Source organism: Orcinus orca, chromosome 17 (genome assembly GCF_937001465.1).
Source record: "Orcinus orca chromosome 17, mOrcOrc1.1, whole genome shotgun sequence".
Lineage (NCBI taxonomy): Eukaryota > Metazoa > Chordata > Mammalia > Artiodactyla > Delphinidae > Orcinus > Orcinus orca.
In genome coordinates, this window is record NC_064575.1 from 65,946,209 (window position 1) to 65,971,601 (window position 25,393).

The 25,393-nt window shown below is 36.8% G+C and overlaps 1 protein-coding gene across 2 annotated transcripts in view; it reads right to left on the reverse strand.

Moving 5' to 3' along the window:
* EIF3H (eukaryotic translation initiation factor 3 subunit H) overlaps positions 1-12,243 on the reverse strand; it is an 87,456-nt gene extending 75,213 nt beyond the window's left edge. Inside the window, exon 1 of one of the 2 annotated variants that reach the window (XM_033419924.2) lies at positions 12,085-12,243. In XM_033419924.2, the coding sequence (XP_033275815.1) occupies positions 12,085-12,216 (132 nt within the window). In that variant the 5' untranslated portion in view covers positions 12,217-12,243. The remainder of the gene's footprint in view (positions 1-12,084) is intronic. The other variant, XM_004265374.4, reaches the window with a different exon arrangement.
* Positions 12,244-25,393: the final 13,150 nt, after the last annotated feature.

Sequence of the window (25,393 nt, forward strand, 5' to 3'; positions counted from 1 at the left end):
TTGATGAATTATGAAACAATATATTAATAAAATCCTTTCAGGAAAGGTTTACCATGGCTTTTATAATCAGCAATATTTCTAATACCACTGTCAAGGTTAATCTTTACCTGGTAAACATAGGTCTACGAAGTTACCACCCAAAATTCTTCTAATCAAGGTAGCAACTCTAATGAAGTTGAAAGTTAAAAAGTAATTTAAGAACTGAATCTGGAACTTTCTGGCCTTGCAATATATGAATACGAAGCACCTCAACCCCCTCTACTCCTGAGTGCATGCAGAAATGATGAATAAGCTGCATTTCTGAAAAGCTTACGAGACAGTCAACCAAGCTAGAAGAGAAAACTCACAGACCAGAGCATTAGCCCTGTGAGTTAACACAGCAGTATCCAAAGGTACATCAGACCTAGATACAATCCCCAAGGGCAAGGAACTGGGCTGCAGCCCAATCTCTGTCCTGGGTCAGCAGATGGGGTCTTGACTTGTTTGACTCAAGGAAGTGGAAACTAAGACCTTTCCAAAAAGCTAGAGCTCCATGAAAATTGTTGGTGGAAAGATAGAAAACAGTAATTGCAGTATCGTATAGTTAAATATAAACTTACTACATGATCCAAATTCCTACTCCTCAGAATTTACCCAAGAAGAATAAAAACATATTCACACAAAGATATGTTCACAAATGTTCACAGTAGCACTATTCATAATAGCCAAAACCTGGAAGCAACCCAAAAGTCTACCAAACACAGGTGGGTAAACAACTGCAATAGGCTATCCATTCTATGGAATACTACTCAGCACTAAAAAGGAACAGAGTTGGCTTCCCTGGTGGTGCAGTGGTTGAGAGTCCGCCTGCCGATGCAGGGGACACAGGTTCGTGCCCTGGTCCTGGAGGATCCCACATGCCGTGGAGCAGCTGGGCCTGTGAGCCATGGCCACTGAGCCTGCGCGGCCGGAGCCTGTGCTCCGCAATGGGAGAGGCCACAACAGTGAGAGGCCAGCGTACCGCAAAAAAAAAAAAAAAAAAGGAACAAAGTATCAATACAACAACAGAGAATCTCAAAAACATTATACTGAGTGAAAGAAGTCAACAAAATGCTATGTACTATATGACTTCCTTTATATGGAATTCTAGAAAAGGCAAAACCACAGCTGATAAGTGGTTGCCTTGGGGCCAAGGTGAGGGGGAGGATACTGAGGGCCGAAGGTCACAAATAATTGTATAATTGTGGTTCCCATTATATAATTATTTACAACTACTAAAGTTCATCAAACTGAACATTTAAAATGAGTGGGTTTTATTGTGTATAAATAATACCTTAACTTTAAAAAACTGTATGTACTTTTAAAATGTCTATATGATGAAGAAACAATTTATATGTGCCCACTCCAAATTTTATCCCCAATTTCAAAGATCCCCTGAAATGCTATAAGGAACTAGATTAAGAACCACTGCTATATTCTGACATTATTTATATTTTATATGTGTATATATAAACTCAAGTTTAAAATAACTCAAGTTTATAATAAGCCTAAGTAATCAAAAATAAAACAAAATAAATCAAAAATAAATCTGTATTATTTTAGAAGTCAAAGTGTAACATTCAGAATTTTTCTTTTGAAGTATTTTAGAATTTAATGAGATTAATTAAGTAATTAATAGACAATTTCAATTACCTAGAAAAATCTGTTTATATAAAAATAATTCACCAGAAATTGGATGTCTAGATGTTTACAAACAAACACACACCCCCCCCCAAAAAAAGACACGGCTAAAAAATATCCACACTACCCAAACTTCTACATTAACAAGTATACTTCTCCACGTCTATAAACCCTAAAAGCAAACATTCAAACCTGAAGGTCACAAAGGAACTGAAGGAGATCTAAGAACCTCTTAAAATCAAATGCAATATTTTGTGTCTACATACTTAAGGGCATTTTCTTGGAAAAAACGTCCATGGCATTTGCCAGATTCCCAGAGGCCCATGACATACAAAGGGTTAGAAAGAGTTTTAAAAAGTAGTAAAAAAAATGTATTATATACGTGCAGTTATGCATTTATGTTTGTATGAACAAGAACGGTGTGGAAGGACATACCTTTTCTTCTATGAATTTTTGTATTATTTACTTAGTCCTAATAAGCATGTATTTGTTTTTAATTCAAAAAACATCAAATAAAAAAAATTAAGGGAAATGATTTTAAAATACAGCAATCACTGCAATTTACTGTATGGAGTTGCACAAAGAAGAGCAAACTAATTTCATTTCCTTTTTTGACAGTGCTCCTGAGTTGACAGAATGGTGTGGACATAATGTATCTTGATTTTAGCATGTTCTTTGGGGTACATTAAAAAAAAAATATGGACTGAATGAAGCATGGTTAAGTGGCTCTGAAAGGAAAAGAAAAAGAAAAAATCCACACACTATAAGCCTGAGCACCTGCTGACTTTAAATTCTAATCTCTTGTTGATACGGTTACTCTTCAACTCAATTCACAGATGTCGCTGCACACATACAAAAATTACCAGAAAATATGCATATGTACACACCATCAAGGTGAAAGAGGTAACTTCCAGATACATAGACTGGTTTTCAACAAGCAGACAGATCTGTTTAAGAGAAGCCTAACCTAAGCCAATTATAAATCAGCAAAATATCAATTCAAACTTATGGCAATAAATCTTCACCAGGAAAAGCAGCAGGTTTCCCACTGTCTCTGTACTACACATAAAAAGGATCTGTTGAAAGCCCAGTTTAAATGATTTGGGACCTAAGTAGTTCCAAATTGTTAGAACTATACCATATATCATTTTTAACCTTCTTTTATAAACCTGAGCTCATAAGGACTGCTCTGAGGTTGCAACCTGTACTGTGCACCTAGGGTAAACAAACACTGAATTTATTTGTTCATCTTGTTAGAGTTCACAGATAAGAAATGTTGACATTATTAAAATGTTTTACCATTAAACCTGATAATAAAAAAAGTAAAAGTAGTGGTATTTAGTGATCACAATATTATTTTAGGTAGGTTCTACTAAATATTATTAGTTATAGGAAGTGGCCTTCCTCTGGTTATAGGAAGATGCTATTATCTAAAATAGGCATAAAAATCATTTATAACAGTGCTTCTCAAACTACAAGCAGCAAAGAACTCATTTTCCTCCCATCTACCACAGACCAGTATTTTAGTCAAAGAATAAAAATTACTTACTAGACAGTGAAAACATATTTTTAAAGACATAGAGAATACAAGCCCAGGGGTCACAAGCTTGGCTACAAAGCAGTATTAAACTGCTGTCAAAGTTTCTAAAGACTTAGTCTGAATCCTGTGCTTGTCTCAGGCAGACCAGTAACAGTTCACACTTAATCAGCACTGGTTTTTAGAACCTGTAACGTTAGGCAGGTACAGTTCTCTCCCAACTCCAGGAGTGGAACATTGAGAGTTTATAATCAAACACTTCCTAATTTATGTCACTGATAACGAAGTCTCTCAAAATATAACATTATCTCAATAGATGTGAACTCTAAACTGTGTAGCTATCAAACCCATAGCTTCCCCCCAACCCCCGCTTGCTACAGGAGAGGACAGGCACTTGCTGGGCTCAGACCACGATTCTCTTAGTTTTGATTCTATTCTGAACTCTGTATTTTTAAGAAGGGTAAAAACAAACTCATTTCAGCAGCAGAACTTCACTTTGAATCACATGCTCTGTAAGACAGAAGTAAGACAGTAAATCATTTATCAAGTGAGCGAGCCCAGCTAAAGCCCCAACATGCAAACCTTGATTTGCTGTCTTCCATTTGTTGCCTAGTACACAGTAACTCTAGAATTAATCTTTATTTTTGTGGAAAAAAAATAATGTTCAAGTGAGACAGAAAACTTTAGTAAAAGCTTAAAATTAATTCTTACAAATACACACAAATGTGAACCTCTGGTCTGTACAAACAGGAAAACCATATAGCATAGTTTAGTCTGGGCACTAGAATTCAAAATTAAGCTTGATCCGTGGCCTTAAGCAGGTTACCTTACCACCTATCTCCTATGGAGATAAATCAGTCAGTACCTATTCTCACAGCATAGTTACAAGGATTAAAAAATAACCCACCCAAAGTACCTATCACACTGTGCCTAGTAAAGCCTCAATAAATGTTAGCGACTATTACAACCACTAGTTTACAATAAATATTTTACCTAATCTCTTTCATTCATCCATCCATCCATCTATCCCACAAATAGTTAGTGAGTGACTAGAATATGCCAGATACCCTCATGGCACTTACCCTTGTCTCCTCAGAATGTTCACAGTCTATTCCTCAGAGATTTTTTTCAGTCTTATAAGATATAAATATGACTTATTAAAAATCAGCCACTTAATGCCAAATTTCCATTTTTGTTTAGACTTACCAGGCATCTGTACCTAGAGCTATCTCTTATAACAACCAATACCACAGGGTTTCAGGGCAAGATTTTTTTAATCTGCATTAAAAAGTCAAGAGTGTGAGTAAATTGATTAATTGATTTATTCAAAATATTGTGTATGGAGAGATGGATGTAAGTTTCCTTAAAAACATCATTATCCTTGCTAAAAATAAAGACTAGATCCACTACAAGAGTTTCTTAAAAGTCTGAAATAAAAAGGTAAAGCCCAAACTGCACCAGTTGCTAGCCAGACAGAAGAGGTCAGACAGGATGCATGATTCCTAGCTGGCTTTACTCCAGTTTTGTAGATTCTGGGAAGTAAGGTCCACAGCCTGAATTTCTCACATCAATCACCGTCAAAGAACAGCTATTACTGTAGAAGAATTTTAGTCTCAAAGAAACTGTAATGCCACAGAATCTCCCCTTAGCATATTCTGTAAAGTCAATATCTAGACTTTCATTTAATTCTGGCTTCTCTCGCTGACTGATCTGTGAACTTGGCAGTTTTCTTATTTGGTTAAGCCTGGATCATTTTTTCTAACACTGAACAAAGAAGGTAGTTACTGCCAAAATGTAAATTCAAAAAACAGAAAGCAGCATTAGTCTTAAATTTAACACATTTTATGGCTCAAGTGGGATGGGGTTCCATTTCATAACTGGCTGAGTCAAATAATAAATAGGATTTAAATCACTGCTGTTAAGTTTTGACGTGAAAGAAATTCAAGTAACTTCAATAAGAAGAAGAAGAAAAAAAAAAAGGTATTTTGCTCCTGACACATATGGGATCAGTTACAATGTTCCAATACACTTAACCAATATCGCTTCTATAATATTGCAGTTGAAAGACTGTATTTCATAATTATTCTCTTGGATCTAATGCTCATTGATGGTCCACAGTTTTAAAGTTAAATCAACTATTAATTGTTGGGGAAAGGGGAAGAAGGACAACGCAGCCTCAAGAAATTCAACAGAATATCTCTGCTCTCATCATAAAAATTAGTCATCAGAAAGTACAATGATGCAATCAAACATACAAATGTATAATTTCAATTAAATGTTAACTGAGAAGGATATTTAACTTATAATATTAAATTTTTACTTTACCAACTCAATATACATAACCAAGAAGCAAATTTTCCCACATATAGCTAGAAGATAATTTTCCTAAAGTAAGAGGCTTAGCTGGAACAAAATTCATTTCCCCTCTCACACAAAACAAACAAAATTTCAAAGCTGTTATGAGCTGTCTGCTTCCCAACACAGTTTAAGCTTATTATATTCAGGAGCGTGAACCACTGCTTAATTAGAAGGCCTTAAGGTGATTTTTAGGTGCTTCGATTACAGTTTGTTTCTGCTTCCTTAACAGGAGGCAATACTTGCCAAAATAGGTCCAGAAGGAAACATTCAAAAAGAGTAACTGCAACTCTGCCCCGAGAAGAGGGTGGGTGAAGATAGGAATGAAAGTGACAGTTTCTTTTCACTACCTACTCTTTTTTGCGTTTTGATTTGTGTACCATGTGTACCCAGAGAAATGGCTGTGTTTAATTAAACAGGTTTAATAAATTAAAAGCACTTCAACTTTCCAGCATAAAAAGTATACCACAATAATCCCAGGGGAAGGTGATTATTCACCTTATTTATCCTCAAGAGGTCCTTCAGAACAAAACTGAAGGTTATGCATTTCTGAACAAAATCTAAAATGGGTTTTCTTCTACCCAAAAGAAAAAGATGTTGGTTTTGTTTTAAAGGCTACCCTTAAACCAAACTTGAAAACAGTATATCTACAAGCTCTCATTTGGAGGCTATAAACAAAAGGTAAAGAGGATCTTAAAAGTCAGGCTGTAAAGTTTGATTTTATTTTGTGTAATGAGGATTTTTCCAAGGAGTTTCTGCATTCTAGGACCACAGCTACTAAGTAAGTGACTTTAAGAGAATCCAAGGGAAACCCTAAGGAACAATCAAAGATAATACCAGAAGACTGGGTGACTTGGGCAGATCTGTGAGTGTTATCACTATCAGACAAGAAATATTTACTGAATTGATTAATCACTGCAACAAGCATACTAACATGCATACTTAATTTTAAAAATAAAGACTAAGATTTTTAGAAACCATAACTTTCAGGTGGCAATGGTGTCAAGAAACAGCACTCTATACTCTGTAAGTGGGAAAGCACACTGAACTATACAACTATTCTGGAGAGCAGTTTGGCAACGTGCTTAATATGCTTAAAAATGTGCACAACCACCTTTAACCCATTAACTTCAACTATAGATATTTATTAAAGCATTGAAGAAACGCTAGAAAAGAAAATTCTGAACTCTTAATAGTGTACCCACCCTCAAGTTATGAGCATATAAATTAATTTCCTTTGTGTTTTTTCTATTTCTCCAAATTTTTCTTACTATGAACGTATACCATTTTTTGTTTTCTAAAACATCCAATTTTAGCCCATTACTGCTATCCCATAGATAAACAAACAGTTGCTACTTATATCAAATGAAACTAGTTGGGGACAGGGATAGAAGGTAAAGGTATTGAGAAAAAAAAATGTTTCGTATTAATCATCAAGATACAATGAATACCTGTGGCTTTTGGTACTATTTGGGAGGAAAATAAATCCTTAAAATTTTATGCTAAAATACAGTTGATATTCAGACTCAAAGAGCAAAAAAGTTTTATATTTTGAGTAAGTTAATACTGAGTTACCACTATTTTGCTAAATCCATTTTTTTTTTCCTTGTATGCTTGGGCTTGGTACCAACATCAATAAAACTCCAGAATACGGCTCTGGTATATACCAGTACGCACTTCAGCCCTTCGGTTTTGATGAAACAAGTACAGTTTGTCATCAAATAGATGGATATGTAAATTACACTATACTTTGCTATCAAGTCTAATCTTTACAGGAGATAACCATTTTATAGAACAATCTTCTACAAACAGTAGTTTGCAGGGGGAAAAGATAAAGCTACTTTCTCTTTAAGTATATTTTCCCATATCCTGCCAAATGAAATAATATCCAAGTACTGTAATTTAAATATTTTACAAAAACAAAATTATGAACTAATTTCCCAGAGAAAAGCAAATGCAACCAAGTTTTCATGTAGTGCTGAAATCAGGAACTTTTATCTAAAAAGCTATCTAAAGGAGACTTGGTAAAGTAAAAGTTAGAGTATCTGACCACAAAAATAAGAACTGGCAAACACCCTCTTCAAAGCCTAATGATTTATAGAGGCTTTTCTCCCCAATATCGGTGCTAAAGGCCCAGAAAAAGGTTGCCAAGGCTTAAAATATCTGGATAAACTTATGGAATCCTGGATAATAAGATCAGAACTTCTAGTTATACAGGAGCTAGCTGAAGCCAAAGGTGACAAGAAAGCAAAAGATACAAAACCAGTAGTCTGATGTAAAAGACTTACTGTGCCCACACCTTTTAATGTCGAAGAAGGCATTTGGGAAGTGATATATGCCATTTCATCTGGACTGCAACAACTATAGTTTAAATTTCTCATTATATTCCATTTACTTGGTCAGGCATCCAGTTTGGAATCCCATTGTAACTAATACCAACTATTAAAATCAATCCCAGCTACTAAAACTGTTATTGACAATGATTAAACATCAGTAGGAAATTTTATATGTTAAGCTTTTATTTATTACAGTAGGAAGGCCATGCCTTATCCTCACATTAAAGCAGAACAAACTAAGGTCCAGAAATGCTATTTATTAAATCATCTCCATGTGAAGTACCACGTATGCTAAGCTCCTTCAATCATCCCCACAAAGCTACAAGGAACAACACTAATATAGCTCGTCACCAATGGTGTACATGCCATAAACACAGGAAGCAAGCACTGTCATGAAGTTTTTTTAAAAAAGGAAATGGATTTCAACAAGCTTTCTTGCCTTAAGGGAAAGAAACAATGTCCAGGATGTCTGCAGGGTTATCCAAACCTTGGAAGCAACCAGAGATGAAAAAGTCAGATGGACTTAGGTTTGCCTACCTAAGGCAGGTAAACTACCTTACTTACAGATACCTACTAGTACTCTGCCTGACTCTCCTTAATATACAGTAAACCTTTCATTAACAGCATATGATTACACGCCAAGATGAGCAACACAAGCTGTCACCACAAAAAGTTCAGAGAAAGGAAGAGCTCGACGTGGCCCAGGGCAGTACTACTCAAACATTAATATGCTATAAATTACCTGAAACAGTAGATCAGGAAAAATCCTGAAATACTGTATTTCTGCATTTCTAACAAGCTACCAGGCGAGGCCAGTTCTGCTTGTCTTGCTGGTCTTTGGACCATACTTTGAGTATCAAAAGTATAATGTACATAAGTAAGGTAAGATTCAGCCTGGTTTGGGGGGAACAAGGTGGGTTTTACATGAAAAGTCCAATAGGAAGAATTAGCTTGATCTTCTCTAGGAACAATGAGACCACTTGACTACAATGAAGACTCACTCATCCGTTCTACAGGATATACTGAGCACTGACTCTGCACAATGTACAACAAAAGACACATTGACAAGCCTACTGAAATGCACAATTAAGATTATTGAGAGATATCATTTCACACAACGAAAACAAGCCATCTAACTGTCCATTAACATTTAGATGAGGAAAATTATGTTCTAGTCATACAATGAAATGCTATATAGTAATGAAAATGAATGAATTATAGCTCCTCACTCTAGAACAGAATAATCTCAAAATCATGGTATGAGATACGCATATATATGATTCAAGACACAGGCGAGGGCTTCCCTGGTGGCGCAGTGGTTGAGAGTCCGCCTGCCGATGCAGGGGACACAGGTTCGTGCCCCGGTCCGGGAAGATCCCACATGCCGCGGAGCGGCTAGGCCCGTGAGCCATGGCCGCTGAGCCTGCGCGTCCGAAGCCTGTGCTCCGCAACAGGAGAGGCCACAACAGTGAGAGGCCCCTGTACCGCAAAAAAAAAAAAAAGAGAGACACAGACGAACATATACTATGATTTAATTAATATTTCATTTTTTGTTAATATAAACAGAACAAACTAAACAAATTGGGAATACTCTGTGTGGTGAAGCTATAGAGAAAACTAAGAAATCACTGAAACAAAGCTCACAGGAGTGATTATAGGTTTCGAAGAAGGGATGGAAGAAAAGGATGAAACAGGGGAAGGGGCTTCAAAGGTACTCAATGTTCTATTTCTCAAGTTAAATGCCAGGTAAGTGGATGTTTACTTTGTGATTATTTAAATTATGTACTACAGACACTATTTTGCATGTATAATATATCTTGATTTTTTTTTTTACAGTTTTTTGATAATGTTATCAATGACCTTTTTAAAAACTAAGTCAGGGACTTGGTGATGGCAGATTCTAGTAGCAGTGAGTTAAAAAAAGAATGGAAGACCACAAATATAGACAAATTCTTTAACCACTGACTTCAAGGAAAAAAGTGGGGACTAAGAATGAACACAAAGTACTAAGTAAAAAGAGACAGGGCTGAACATTTTAATATGGGAAAGTCTGACAATGGTCACATGTTAAGAGAAAGGTAACATTAAAGATACAGAAAAAAATTGATGAAACAGGACTAAAGCTTAGAAAGGAAAGGCTCAAGAAAATAAGAGAAAAATTGGCCTTGGCCATTACCAAGACACTGGAAACAAATGTGATTAAACATGAGGCTAACCAAATTAGTCCTGTGTGGCTGGAATGAACCGTTCCTACGTAGAAGCTTGGAAATAGTAGCAAATAAATGTGAACACAAAAGCAAGGACAACATCTTGGTGGGCCTTGAATTCATTGCAAAGTCACTAAAAACATTTCAAGGGACTTCCCTGGCAGTCCAGTGGTTAAGACTCTGAGCTCCCACTGCAGGGGGCACAGGTTCAATCTCTGGTCGGGGGAACTAAGATGCCACATGCTGTGCAACGCGGCCAGGAGGGGAAAAAAAAACCATTTCAAGAGGAAAGTTAACAAGGTCTGAACGTTCACATTAAGTGAATGTTTTAATAAAAGTATGCAGGCTAAGAAAACAAGTCAAGATGCCATTAAAATAATCTTTATAAAAGAAGATATCGGGACATGAAACAGGAGCAGTACAAAATTCATGTTTATCCTATCTATGTCAATTAACCTGTTCAGTTTTGGGAATAGAATAGGTGAAAAACCATAATCCCTGCCTGCCCTCAGTAGCTTACATTCTAGTGGGGGAGACAAACAAGAAGCAAACAAGACAATTATAGGCAGTAGAAAATACTACAAAGGAAATAAAGGTGATGTATGAAGAGTGATGGGGATGGGGCTATTTTTTACCGGGTTGTTAGGCAAGGCCTTTCTTGAGATGCTGACATTTAAGCCAATACCGAAAGGCTCAAAAGAAGCCACGGAGAAGGAAAAATATTTGAGAGAGTATTTCAGGCCAAGAAAACAAAACTCTGAAAGCTCACTGTGACTGAAGCCTAGAAGAAAGTATGAGGTGAGTTTGAAGAAAGAGACGAGAGTAGCAGGACCCTCAAGTCTGTATAAGAAGTGGCTGGTGGCATAGAGATGAGAAGCAGATGAATTTGATATATTTTGAAGGTGAAACAAACAGAATTTGCTGAGGGTAAAAAAAAGAACATGCATACATTAATCCCTAGGTTTTGACTTTTTCAAATGGAGAGATAGTAGTTCCATTTATTAAGATGGGAGAGACTGAGGTAAGATTAATGCATGGGAGAGAAGAAGGAGAGGGAGAGTCAATAATTTTATTTTGGACACGTTAAATTTGAAGTACCTATGAGATATCCAAACAGTGATAGCAAGCAGGCAGCTGGATATATAAGAGTGGCATTCAAGAACCAAGTCTGGCAAGAAATATAAATCTAGGAGTTATCAAAATACAAATATTTAAAGCTTTGAAAAGGGGCCTTAAAGAAAGTCTACCACTGTAACTTCTACAAATAATAACAGCAGCTAAAATTAAATGGTAACACGTTTTACCATTTAATTTACCAAGCACAAAGAGATTAAGTAACATGCCCCATGTCATTCAGCTAATTTTAGAGCTGGATTCCAACCCAAGCAGTCTGACTCCAGAGTTGTGCTTTCATCTACTTTGTCAAGCAGAGACCAGTTGGAAGGAAACTTAATCGCAAATCCTGAGGCACTCCAATGTTCACAGATAAGGAAGGCATAAAAGATATTTATTCCAATTACGCGGTTTCAGGTAAGCGCTGAACCACAGGCTCAAAAGTGGCTACAAAGTAAATCTCCACTTGTGAAGTTACAGATGTCAGATGCCAGCAGTGAAGCAATAAAGTTTACTCTCCCCTTCCAAAAGCCCTAGAGTCCTAGGTCCCTCTCGACACCTCCGTCACCTACTTCTCTCCCAGAAGAGTCATTCTCCAAATAGCCTCTCCCAGGCATCTCAAAACAAGACCCCAAGAATCTGTCACACACACACCCTAGCCTAGGTCCCCTTTCTCAGCCCTCACCTCCCCCACCAGATGGCAGAGAAGGCGGCCGCGTCTCCCGAGCAGAAAGTGAAGATAAAGAAAAGTTTTAGGGAAAACCCTTGTCCCAGCCTCAGCAAGCCCAGTGGGGAGGCTGCCGGGAAGCACGTCTGGCGGAACCGGGCTGGGAACTGAGCTCCCCACGTGGGCCTGGGGAGACGGAACCCCACTCACCAAGCCATCTATCTGCACTTGCTTCACGGCTGAATCTCCGGACCCCGCTTTGCCTTTGCCTTTCCCTGCAGCGCCAGCGGTGGAGCTGGAAGAGGTGGCAGCAGAGCCGGTGCCTTCCTTGCGGGACGCCATCTTTTCTGCCGGACCGGAAAAGAGAAAAACGTGAGTAACCGGAAGCGGAAGTACAAGCTTCACGTGACGTCAGACGCAGTCTGGCGTTCGAGAGGCGGAGCTCTTAGGAAAGGCCCGGGGAGGCCCCACCTCCTTTCTCAATTCAGTCCCCTTCTTCGGCAACGGAATCCTGTGCATATGCGCGTTGTGCGTTAGCGGCTTTCAGAAAGCTTTACGAAAGGAAAAATGGACTTTTTAAAATGTTTTGCACTTTATGTTTAGTCGGTCTCCACTAGGCAGTTGATCATAACTGCATTATAGCTCACATTTATGTAGCGTCCCATTCGTAAAAAATGCTTTTACTTCTAATTTTTTAAATTAATCCCCATTTCCATCTTGGGAACTATGAAGAGCTATACAAATTCCCATGTTAGGAAATTGAGACGTGATTTGTCTAACGTCATTCTGTTAATTAGTGGTGAGCCATATTGCAGTTTGTTTAAAATTTCTTTGCAATTTTTGTCCTTTTAAATATCCCACTAAGATTTTCCAGTCATGTATGCTAAACACACTACATGGGTTCTTGTAATCTGAACAAAGAGAGTGTATGTGGGCCCTCTGCATGAAATAGCCCAGAGTCAAAAGATACAAATACAGAGAGAGAGAAAGAGAGAGAGTGGGAATGAAGTAGAATTTTAAACAGGAAATCAATATGATCACCCTAACTAGAAAGGGTCTAGAAGCAATGACATTCCTTCACTTGGATTCCTAGTTTCCTTCCTATCTCACTGACTGATCCTTTCTTCTCAGTCACCATTGCTGATTTCTTTACCCTTCCCTAATTTTAAAATTAAAATTTAATTTATTTTAATTAAATTAATTTAATTTAAGAACAGCAGTAGTGTTCAGTCCTTGTACATCTTCATTCCCTTATCTTTACTCCCTATCTCAAGGGTCATCATGCAATGCTGATGATTCCCAAATTTATATTTCCCCAGACCTCTCCACTGAACTCCACACCAGCATATCCATCTGTCTATTCAACATCTCCACTTAAATGTCCCACAAGCACCTCCAACTTAACCTTTCAAAAATTGAGCTCCAAATACCACCTCCCTCGAAAAAAATGTTCTTCCCACAGTCTTCCCCCTGTCATTTGATGACAGTGTTATTCTTCTAGTTGATAAGAACAAAGCCCTTGGGGCCATCTTTGACTCCTCTGTTTCCTTCACACCCTACCCCTGCTCCATTGGAAACTTCTGTAGGCTCCACATTAAAAATGTATTCAAAATCCAGACTTCTTTTGGGAAGATGAAGTAGAAATATTTTTTCCTATTCCTCCCTATAAGTACAACAAAATCCCAGGGTATTATATATAAAAGAAACATAAGAATCTGCAAGGTGAAGAGAAGGAGAAAGACTGGTTAGGGACATGGAGACCCAAGGAGCAACACAGTGGTGATTTCCCAGTTTCTATTTGCCGCATATATCCCAGACTTGGACCTGAAGTCCAGTCACCTGAAAATATCAACAGGCACAGATTTTAAAACTCCAACAAAATCTGTTCTCTGCACACTGCCAGTAGAGACCATGTGGGGAGCTTGAACTTTCACCCCCACCAGACAGTAATAGGCACCCACTCCATCCCCCAATGGAGTGATGTCAAAGAAGGCCTAGTGGAGACTAAGGATTTCACCACAGCCGGTAATGAGGCCACCCACTCTTAATGCCAGTGAAGGAAACAAGAAGAGCAGTAATGAAGCATTACTACCCCTCCCATCCAGGAGATATAAGTTTACGGGTAGTGGGAGCTGGAACTCCCATCCTCCAGCAATAACAAGGAACTAGTCCTACCCCCAAGGGAATCAATGGAGGCTGAATGTGAAACTTCTATTTGTACCCTCCTAGGGCAGTGATAAGAAGGACTCCCTCCTCCTTCCATTGCCAGAGCTGTGTCAGAGGAAACCAGCTAAAACATATGTCTCAAGATCCAGTGTTCTGCACAAATAACAAATGTTAGCGAGAATGTGGAGAAAAGGGAACCCGCATACACTGTTGGTGGGAATGTAAATTGGTGCAGCCACTGTGGAAAACAGTATGAAGACTTCTTAAAAAACTAAAAATAGAGCTACCATATGACGCAGCAATTCCACTCCTGGGTATATACCCGAAAAAAACAAAAACACTAATTCAAAAAGATACATGCAACCCAATGTTCATAGCAGAATTATTTACAACTGCCAAGATATGGAATCAGCCTAAGTGTCCAATAACAGATGAATGGATAAGGAAGAGTGGTATGTATGTATAATGGAGTACTACTTGGCCATAAAAAAGAGTGAAGTTTTGCCATTTGCAGCAAAATGGATGGACTTGGAGGGCAAGTGGTTACCAGTGTGGAGAGGGAAGGGGAAAGGAGCAATAGGGGTGTGGGAATTAGAGGTACAAACTATTAGTTATTAAATAAGCTACAAAGATATATTGTACAACATGGGGAATATAGCTAATATTTTATAATACTATATATGGAGTATAGCCTTTAAAAATTGTGAATCACTATATACCTGTAACCTATATAATATTCTACAGCAACTATACCTCAACTTTTTTAAAGTTTAAAAAACAAAAAAAGAAGATCCAGAGTTCTGTAACAGAATACCCAAAAGTCTATGTCTCAATTTAAAAAAATCACTCATCATCGCATCAAGAACCAGGAAGATCTCAAACTGAATGAAAAAAGACAAATAGATGCCAGCACTGGAATTACAGAGACGTTAGAATTATCCAGCAAGGATTTTAAAGCAGTCACCATATACTGTTTCAACAAACAATTACGAACACACTTGAAACAAATGAAAAGAGTGTCAGAAAAGAAGTTCAAAGTCTCAGCCAAGATATAAATAAAAATGAAACATAAATTTAGAACTTAAAAAATACAATAACCAAAAATAAAAAAGCTCAATGGATGGGCTTAACAGCAGAAAAGAAAGGACAATGGAAAAAAATCAGAGGACTGGAGATAGAATGATAAAAATCACCCAGTCTGTACATAAATTAACAGAATATAAAATGGTACAGCCACTGTGAGAAAGAGTATGGCAGTTCCTCAAAAAATTATCATAGAATTACCAATTTCACTTCTAGGAATATAGCCAAAAGTATTGAAAGCAAGGACTCAGACAGATATTTGTACACCAGTATCATAGCAGCATTATTCATAATAGCCAAAAGGTGGAAGCAACTCAAATATTCTTCAACAGATAAATTAATAAATAAAATGTGGTATTTACATACAAAGGTATATAATTCAGCCTTAAAAAGAAATGAAAGTCAGAGACATGCTGAACCTTTTCAACGAGGATGAACCCTGAAAACAGTATGCTAAATGAAATAAGCCAGACACAAAAAAACAAATATTGTATGATTCCATTTATATCAGGCACCTAGAATAGTGAAATCTGTAGAGAAGAAACAGTAGAATAGCAATTACCAGGACTTGGAAAGAGGGAGGGGTAGGGAGTTATTGTTTAATGGATGCAGGTTTCAATTTGGGATAATGGAACAGTTCTGCAGATGAACAGTGGTAATTGTTGCACAACAATGTGAACATACTTAACGGCACTGAATTGTTCACTCAAAAAAGGATTTTAAATATAAGTTTTTATGTTATGTATATTTTAAAAACAACTTAAAAAAAGGAGACTGGAACAAAAAATGAACAGAGACTCAGAGGTCTTTGGAACTATAAAAAATACATATCTAACAATCCTGTCATTGACGTCTCACAAAGACAAAAGAAAGAGAGCAGGGGTTAAAAGGTATTCGAAGAAATAATGAATAAAAACTTCCCAAATAGGGGAAAAGTCATAACCTACAGTTTCAAGAAGCTTGAGTGAATGCCAAACACGATACTTCCAAAGAACTTCACACCAAGACATATTACAGCCAAACTTCTGAAAATCAAAGAAAAAAATCTTGAAAGCAAAAAAAAAAAAAAAAAAACCTTATATAGATTTTTTTTTTAATTTTTTTTTTTTTTTTTTTTTGCGGTATGCTGGCCTCTCACTGCTGTAGCCTCTCCCGTTGCGGAGCACAGGCTCCGGACGCGCAGGCTCAGCGGCCATGGCTCACGGGCCCAGCCACTCCACGGCATGTGGGATCTTCCCGGACCGGGGCACAAACCCGTGTACCCTGCATCGGCAGGTGGACTCTCAACCACTGCGCCAACAGGGAAGCCCCAAAACACTTTATATTGATATAAGAGAAAAACAATTAGATTAGAGTGGATTTCTCAACAGAAACCACAGAGACCAGAGGAAGTTGCATAATATTTTCAAACTGGTGAAAGAAAGAATTACCAACCCAGAAACCTATATCCGGCCAAAATATCCTTCAGGAATAAAAAGGAAATCAAAACATTCTTGGATGAAGGGAAACTAAAACAATTTGTTACCAGTAGACCTACCCTAAAAGAATGACTGAAAGAAGTTCTCTAAAAAGAAAAGACACAATAAAAGAATAAAACTTGGAACATCATAAGGAAGAAAGAACACAGTAAACAAAAATATGAGTAATTACAATAGACTTTCCTTCTCCTCTTGAATTTTCTACATTATTTTTGAGAGTTAAAGCAAAAATTATAGCATTACCTAGTGTGGCTCTAAATATACGTAGAAGAAACACTTAAAGCAAATAAGGGCTGGTTAAGGGACATATAGGAAGGTCAGGTTTCTACAAGTCACTTGAACTGGTTAAATGACTTAACAGTAAACTGTGATGTTATTTTTATCTAATATAATACCTAGAGGAACCACTAAAAATGCTTTACAAAGGGAGACACTCAAAAACAGCATAAATAAATCAATATGAAACTCTAAAGAATGTTCAAATAACCCACAAGAATGCAATAAAAAGAAAACAGAAATAAAAACAGAGAATTATAGGGGGGAAAAATGAAATGGCAGTCTTAAGCCTAAACATATCAATAACTAGATTAATATAAATGTTCTAAATACACCTATTAAAATACAACTATTGGAAGATTGGTTAAAAACAACCTAACCATAGGCTGTCTAAAAGAAACTGATTTCAAATATAACGATATAGGCACATTGACATAAAATGATGGAAAAATCTATCATGCAAACATCAATCAAAAGAAGAAGGACTGGCTGTATTAATATCAGATAAAAGAGAATTCAGAGCTAAGATAATCACCAGAGACAGTGGGAAATATATAATGATAAAATGGTCAATCACCAAAAGCACACAGCAATTCTAAATGTGTATGTCCTAGCAACAAAGCTGAACTTATGTTGAGAAAATACTCATAGAGCTCAAAGGACAAATAGACACACCCACAGTCATAGTTAGAGATGTCAACTCTCCTCTCTTAACAGTTGATAGAACAACTAGAGAGAAAATCAGCAAGGATATAAAGGAATTTAGCAATGCCATCAATCAACAGGATCTAATCAGTATTTATAAAACATTCCACCCAACAGCAACAAAATACACATTCTTGTCCAATCCCCATGGAACATAGAGATCATATCCTGAGTCATAAACCAACCTTGACAAATTTAAAGTAACTGAAATCATTCAGAGTATGTTCAGCAACCACAATGGATTCAAACTAGAAATCAAAATATAAAAGTAACAGAAAATTTTCCAAATACTTGGAAACTATACAACATGCTTCCAATAGCCCGTGGATCAAACAGGAAGTCTTAAGAGAAATTTTAAAACACACAGTAAACTGAATGAATATGAAAATATAAAATGTTAAAATTTGTGGGACACAGCTGCGTCAGTACTGAGAGTTTATAGCTAAATGTATACATTATAAAAGAGGATGTATCTCAAATCAATAAACTAAACTTCCTCTTCACGATCCTAGAGCAAAGTAAGCCTGCAAACATGCAGAAGAAATTAAATAACAGAATACTGAATATACTTGATCACCCAAAGAAGATTGCTCACAACCATTAAATTGTACTTTAGCCGCCCTCCAAAAGGCAGTTTTGATGTTGTGGTTATTAATTTCACTGTGGATATTCATATACCAGATAAAATAAATTTATCCTGTATTCCCAATAATATGTTCTTCATTCTCTCTGTCACTGGAGCTAAAGTTTTTAGCATACTTCTATATGTGCTGGAAATATTTCAAATTTAGTCAGAGGCAAAAAGAGAGAGGATGGTAAAGGCCTTCCAAAGCAAGCTGTGGGCCCTGTCCACGGTGATTACCGCATGAGGACAGGAAGCAAAGGATAGCCTGCCATGCCTGAGCGAAAAAATGAAAAAATAAACAGTCTGACTAGTTCTGCTTTTGTGGCATAGTAACTCAACCCATTCGGAAAACACAGCCCAGTGAATGTCAGACTGTGACCAGTCCATGCCTTAGACCCAGCCAGTACTAGAGCTGTTTTCTTTCACTTGGCTAAGATTTACCTAAATCCCTCTCAAGGCAATAAAATAGAAGAGTCAAGACACCAAAGATGAGCCAAAGGATTTTTTAAAATGTCACTTTATTCCTATTCAGTATTCAGATGAGCCAAAGGATTTTTTTTTTTTTAATGTCAGTTTATTCCTATTCAGTTGTTGCCTTCTTCCAGACCTCTATGGAAGGCAAGTTTCCTTTGGACATCTTGACAGTCTGAGTTGAGCTCAGGGTTGGCAGGCAACCTCTATAGGACCAACATAGCATTGGTTCTAGCCTTGGTGTGAAGGAAGAGGGTAGAAAGTCATCTGACCTTTCTATTTACTGTCCCTCTGGAAAGTAACCACACGTTCGTGACATACAACCGAGGAATTGTTCTGCTTTAGTACCCATTAGAAAGAAAGGAGTCAAGGAAGTGCCATTTTCAATCAAATTTTCAATGAAAGCCTGTAAGGGGTGTATGTTCTTATCTCTTCTTTGTAGATTATTTTCTAGGAAAGGAACACAAGGATCTTTTTTTCCCCTTGAGAAGGAGATACCATTATGGCATGGTGACAGGATCTCCCCAAACATCAGATTAGTCACTCCATTGTTAGGGAGTCATAAGTAACCAGGTATAGAGAGAAACAGGAAGCCTACCTTCCAATAACATTCACTCATAAGGAGGGGATCAGAAACTCCCTACTCCATAGAAATGGGAGGAAAGGGCAAGAGCCGTCCTATCTCCTCCTCTCCAAAAGAATATGCCGTGCCATCACAATTCATGAACAAGGCCTGGGACACAAAAATTGGACATAAGCAAGGCCAGAAGAAACAACATATAAACAGGGCAAAACTGAAGCTCTGAATTAAGTTCATAAACTCTTTAGAAGTCCACAAATATTCATTTGGCCAAAAGAAATCATTTGGCTTAAAACACTAACTGCTTTCCTTAATATTTAACTAGAATGGAAAAAATGCCTTTGAGAGATAGTTGAAAGCAGCTAATAGCAACACTTAACTTTGCATCCCAGCCTCTTCACAATGGTGTCCAGGACAAAACAAGAACATATGCAGAACATCTTAAACTTCTTTAAGGTAAAATATTATACAGGTAATATTATCATTTTCCCTTTAAAAGTACATTTTCTTGCATAGATTTAACAAATATTCCATCAGTTAGGATGCTTTGGGCTACAAGCAACCAAAAAAAAAGTAAACAAAAAACAATTTAAATTATTTTAAACAAGAAGGAAATGTATTCTATCACATAACTAAATGTATAGAAGGGGGCAGACTCCAAATGAAGCAGCATAAAGACTCCAGTTCTTGGCGATACGCGGGCCTCTCACCATTATGGTCTCTCCCGCTGCGGAGCACGGACTCCGGACGCGCAAGCTCAGCGGCCATGGCTCAGGGGCCCAGCCGCTCCGCGGCATGTGGGATCTTCTCGTACGGGGGCACGAACCCATGTCCCCTGCATCGGCAGGCGGACTTTCAACCACTGCGCCACCAGGGAAGCCCGTTGCTCTGTCTTTTACCGTGTTTTGGTTCTGTCCACAAACTGACTGGCTACCCCTATAACCTCAAAATACCTGCCAGTAGCAAAGAACACAATGTGCTGCTTTTTTAATGTTTATTGTAAGAAAAAGAAAACCTCTTCTCCTAACCATGGGGAAAAAGTCTTTCTCTTTAGTCTGGGATCAATTTAAGTCATATGTCTTCTTCTGTGTACATACACACTATGTGAGGTTATACTTTGAAGAACTAAGTGATTTGTTCAAAATTATGAAAAGTCACAATAGAGAGGGTAAAGAGAGAGCCAGTAAAAAGAAAATAATATTCATTATTCTTATGACTCAGCATGTGGGTATTTTCTATGTGTTTGCTAAAATAATAATTTTAAAATGATGTTTGATCTTCTCATCCCAGTATTTTGATGTATGACTTATCAACTAATATTAAAAGAAAGTGATCGCACATTGAAAACATTTGCACAGATTCTAAGAGCGACTTTTATTTGGTATAATATCATGTAACTAATACCTTGTATTGGTGTAATTCAATTATAAATATAAGACTTTGAAATAATATTCTACTGAATTATTGAAAGCCTTGCCACCAGAAGTTCAGTTTCTGCCCTGAAGTCCTCCTGCTGCTTAAAAATATATACGAAACCATGAGTGAAAAGGTTGTCTTCAACATTTTGTTCAATATAAATAAATAGTGTTTTTAGGAACTCGTTTAATGTCATAATCTGACATAATTCTCAATCTTTAAACTCCTTTAAGTAACAGTAATAATATTTGCTTACTTAGAGTAATTTTATAAGGATTCATTAATCTTCTAAAAATGCTTTGATAGGTTAAAAATGAATGACCCCATACAGTATGAACTTCTCTACCAGTTTCAGTTATGATTTAATTAAATTTCAAAGGGCAGTTTGTTATGTATGTATCAAAGTAAAACATTTTGCACATTGCTACCACTTCTTAACTTTTCTTTTTTCTCTACCATTGTATGTTTTTACTACTTCAATTAATGCCACTGAACATTTTGTAGTAAAATCCCAATGGAGAGCACTATGCAGATCTATTGTGTAATAGTAAATTCCTTTCAACTTACCTCACATGGCAGTATTTGTTCTCTGTATAATTTCATTCAAATAAACTATTTAGCAAGCAAATTTGCTAGTCTAATTTTGCAGCCATCTGACAACAGTCATCTGATAACCAATGGTGAACTACTTCCTGATCACTGTCTTGCTTAGAAATATCCTTGACAAAGAGCAATCCCTTGAATTTTTTTTCCAAGATACACTTTCTCCTTTGTCATTTAAGGAAGAGCCCACTGGTACTAGCTGGGCCAACAGACAGAAATTCTGCTCGCTTTCTTTGATTGACAACTGGGTGACACTAACATTTCCTTGATGTTTCTTGCCCAAGCAGCTGGGGTTCTTCATATTTAACTAACTTTTCCAAACAGGAGATATATCCCACTGACATTCTCAGTTCAAATCAAATTGTTTATACGTTCAAAAGAAACAAATGTCAAGATAACTTCTATAGTATGTAAAATGGATTTAGTTTATTTTACTTTGAAAAAGTTTTTTACCTTTCACAAAACTTATAAACTAGGATTTTGAACCTGTTCAAAGAAAGGGTAATTGTATTGGCAAACACTAACCAACATCAAACTTTTATTGAAAACATCTGCCAATATATAATTCTGGCAAGTAGTTTTAACATACTCTGTCAATTAAGATTGGGTTTGGCTGCATATAAAAGAAACAATTTATCAATGTAGGTTCCTTCTTGGTTGAAAAAAATGTACCATTCTGGTGAGTGATTTTTTTTTAATGAATTATTTATTTATGGCTGTATTGGGTCTTCGTTGCTGCACACAGGCTTTCTTTAGTTGCAGAGAGCAGGGGCTATGCGCAGAGTTCTCTTGTTGCAGAGCACGGGCTTCAATAGTTGTGGCATGTGCACTCAGTAGCTCCACAGCATATGGGATCTTCCCGGACCAGGGCTTGAACCCATGTCCCCTGGATTGGCAGGCAGATTCTTAACCACTGTACTACCAGCAAAGTCCTGAGTAATGCTGATAATGGGGGAGGCTATGCATGTGTGGAGGCAGGGGCTACATGGGGAGTCTCTATATCTTCTTTTCAATTTCGTTGTAAACCTAATACTGCTCTAAAAACTATAGTCTCAAAAAATAAAAAGAAAATAATTTTTTAAAACTGAAATAGAAGTTTATTTTTCTTCTCATGTAAAACAAGGCCAGAGGTAGAAAGTCTAGATTTGGAAAGGTAGTTTCGTAGTCATTGATGGCCAGGCTGCTTCTGTTATCTACTTTGCTGTCTTAGCACATGGCCTCCATCCTCAAGTTTACTTCTTGGTCTAAAATACACTGCTAGGGTTCCCTTCGTCACATCCAAATTCCAGGGAGTGGTTAGAAAGGCAATGGAAAAAAAAAAAAGTGCTCATCACCAAGTTAAGTTCCTTTAAGCAGCTTTCCCAGAAGTCCCTTGTCACACTTATACTTACATACCCTTGGCTAAAACTTAATCGTTTGACTGTACTTGACTGCACAGAAGGCTGGGAAATGGATTCTCTTTTCTGGGCACACTATTGTCCAGAATAAAATTAGGATCCTATTACTAAAGAGAAGAGATATTGAGCATCAATTTACAGTCTGTGTCACAGTCATTATGTTAAATGTGGTGATTTTGTGGGAAATTTCAAGCAGCCATTAAAAATAATGAATAAGAACTATGCCAACTGACTTGGAGTATGTGTGGAGAGGATTTCCACAAGGATTTTTGGGTAAGAATAGCAAAATGTACAGAAGTGATAAAATACGATTCTATCTTTGAATAACATAGAGTGACAAAAATCTCTACATATGTATGCATATATGTAGGCAAATAAGTATATGAATATTAAAAAATTACAGAAGTTACACAGTAGGTTAACATGTGTTATTTGGGCAAGGAAGAGTAGATGAATGTCCTGTGTTGTTCCATTGTTCCTCTCGTTATAACAGGCATGTGTTATTTTTCTAATTTGAAAACTGTAAGGATGACTTTTAAAAACGTGGCAGCCTCCAGAACCAACCTTCATAACACCTTCCCCTATATATAAAAACTCACAGTAAGCAAGTCCCAGATGGAGTTTATCCTAGGGGATCTTAGTGAAGGACTAATAAGTCCTCAATACAAACCAGTTTACCTAAGTTGTTTTACATTATTTATTTCAGGAAAATATTTATTTAAAGAATGTGTTAGCTGGATAATGTTAGGGAAAATGTTGTATTCCTTTGGAGCTAACAGATGTTAACAAATATTTAAATATGAATATAAGGCAGAATAATATCACAATAGATATCTTTGCTGAATTATTTGGTATACTAGTATTTATGAAATTAAACAAAATAACCTTTATGAATTGTATTTAATATTTACCTATTTAATTCCATTTAGGACATGAATCTTTCATGAAAATTCTTGTTTGGGAATTAGTCATACCTTGCAGGAATAAATCATTTTCAGGTCAACTTGGCTTCATCAAAATTTCATGAAGGAAGAACTTCAAAATCATGTACAACAACATCATATTATAAATTATATTTGATCCAGATGTAATAAAGAATATGAAGAGTATGAAAAAATAAAGAAAAATAAATGAATCTCCTACCTCAACTGAATGTCTATTTGGCCTGGAAAATATCCAGTGTACTGACCTGAGGAAAAAAATAGCAGCTAGCAATGCTGAGACATTACTGTTCCTGCACTCTAAGGTCAAAAAAATTTTCAATGACTATTAAAAATTTTTAATTAAAAATTTTTAATAATATTATAATAATTTTCAAAGTAAAATTTCAGATTTAAACTTATAACCAAATAGTTTCTCCAATAATGGCAATATTTGGCTTCTGCCTTTTGTTGTGGCCAAATATTGATTTTCCAATACCAGGTCATTTGGCATCAGGCCAAAACGTATTCAGTGGACCATTTAATGAAAATGTCCCATTGGGTAAACAGTGATGCTTTACTGCAGACAGTCCTTCTGGAACACCGATATGCATAATAAATGACTTGGGGATATTGTAATAAATGTCACTTCCTCTCTGATTAGTATCCCTCTCCCTCAGTACTTGTTTTGAATCAGAAATGGGCATATTAAACAAGCACACTAAGAACTTTTCTGCAGGTCCCAGGATCATGTTTTGAGAAACACTGCTGTAACAGAAAATTCTGTTTTAGATTTGATAATCAGCAGTATAGACTGTCTTCTTATTTGTGAAATAAGGGTCAGTTGTGTAAATAGCACTGTCATATACATAGAGCTTGAAAAAAATGCTACAGTCTAGTAAATTTAAAAAAAAACACAAAAAAACTAGAGTATGACTCAAATCCCTAGTCCTGAACCTCATTTTTCTTAGTAGTGAAACGTGGCTAACAGGATGGAGCTGGTAGATAAATCTGTGAGCCTGTTTTTAAAACTGTTTTAACTGTTTTGCAAGGCTGGGATAGTATATTTTCTGTCTTTGGCGGGATTATAGTCAGAGTGGGGTGTTGGCACACAGGGATAAAGAGAGTATTCAGATTGGAAGGTCATGAGCTATTATACTCAAGAACCATAAATCCAATCCTACAATAACTCTTCATGTCTTCCAATTCCTAAATTTATTTTCAGTTAAATGAAAGCAGTCATCTAAGGGGTGTTGTGCTGTGAATCAAGACAGGGTTAACATTATAGAAGATTTTGGTTCCAATTTCATAAATCTATATCTTCAAATAAAACTCCAAATGCAAATAACACATCTCGATCACTTTGTAAGTTATTTTTCTGCATTGGTTCTTTCTCTCAATCTTTAGCTAAAACGAGATTTGGGACAGATTCCAGGCCAGAAGAAAAAATGCAAAATTCCATACTCCCCATTCTTTGGTTATTTTGCCTAGAATTGAAGTGGATATGTGGCAGTTAGCCACGGGGGAACTCAAAATTTTCAGATTTACTCTCTTCATTAATCAAGTTGAGCAAGTAATTTCTAAACTTTCGGTCAGCTTTGTACCTCCCTGTTAGTAGCCCAGTATGTCGTTCTCCTACCTCAGAGACTATAGACATAAAAAGCGTTCTTAAAAGTCATCTAGTCCTGCCAACCTATTTGACAGTGAGGAAGCTGAACCCGTTTCTTGGGGAGTTGCTCAAGGTCAAATGGCTTGGGTGAGGGGCAGAATTAGCACTCTAGTTTAGGGACACTGACTCT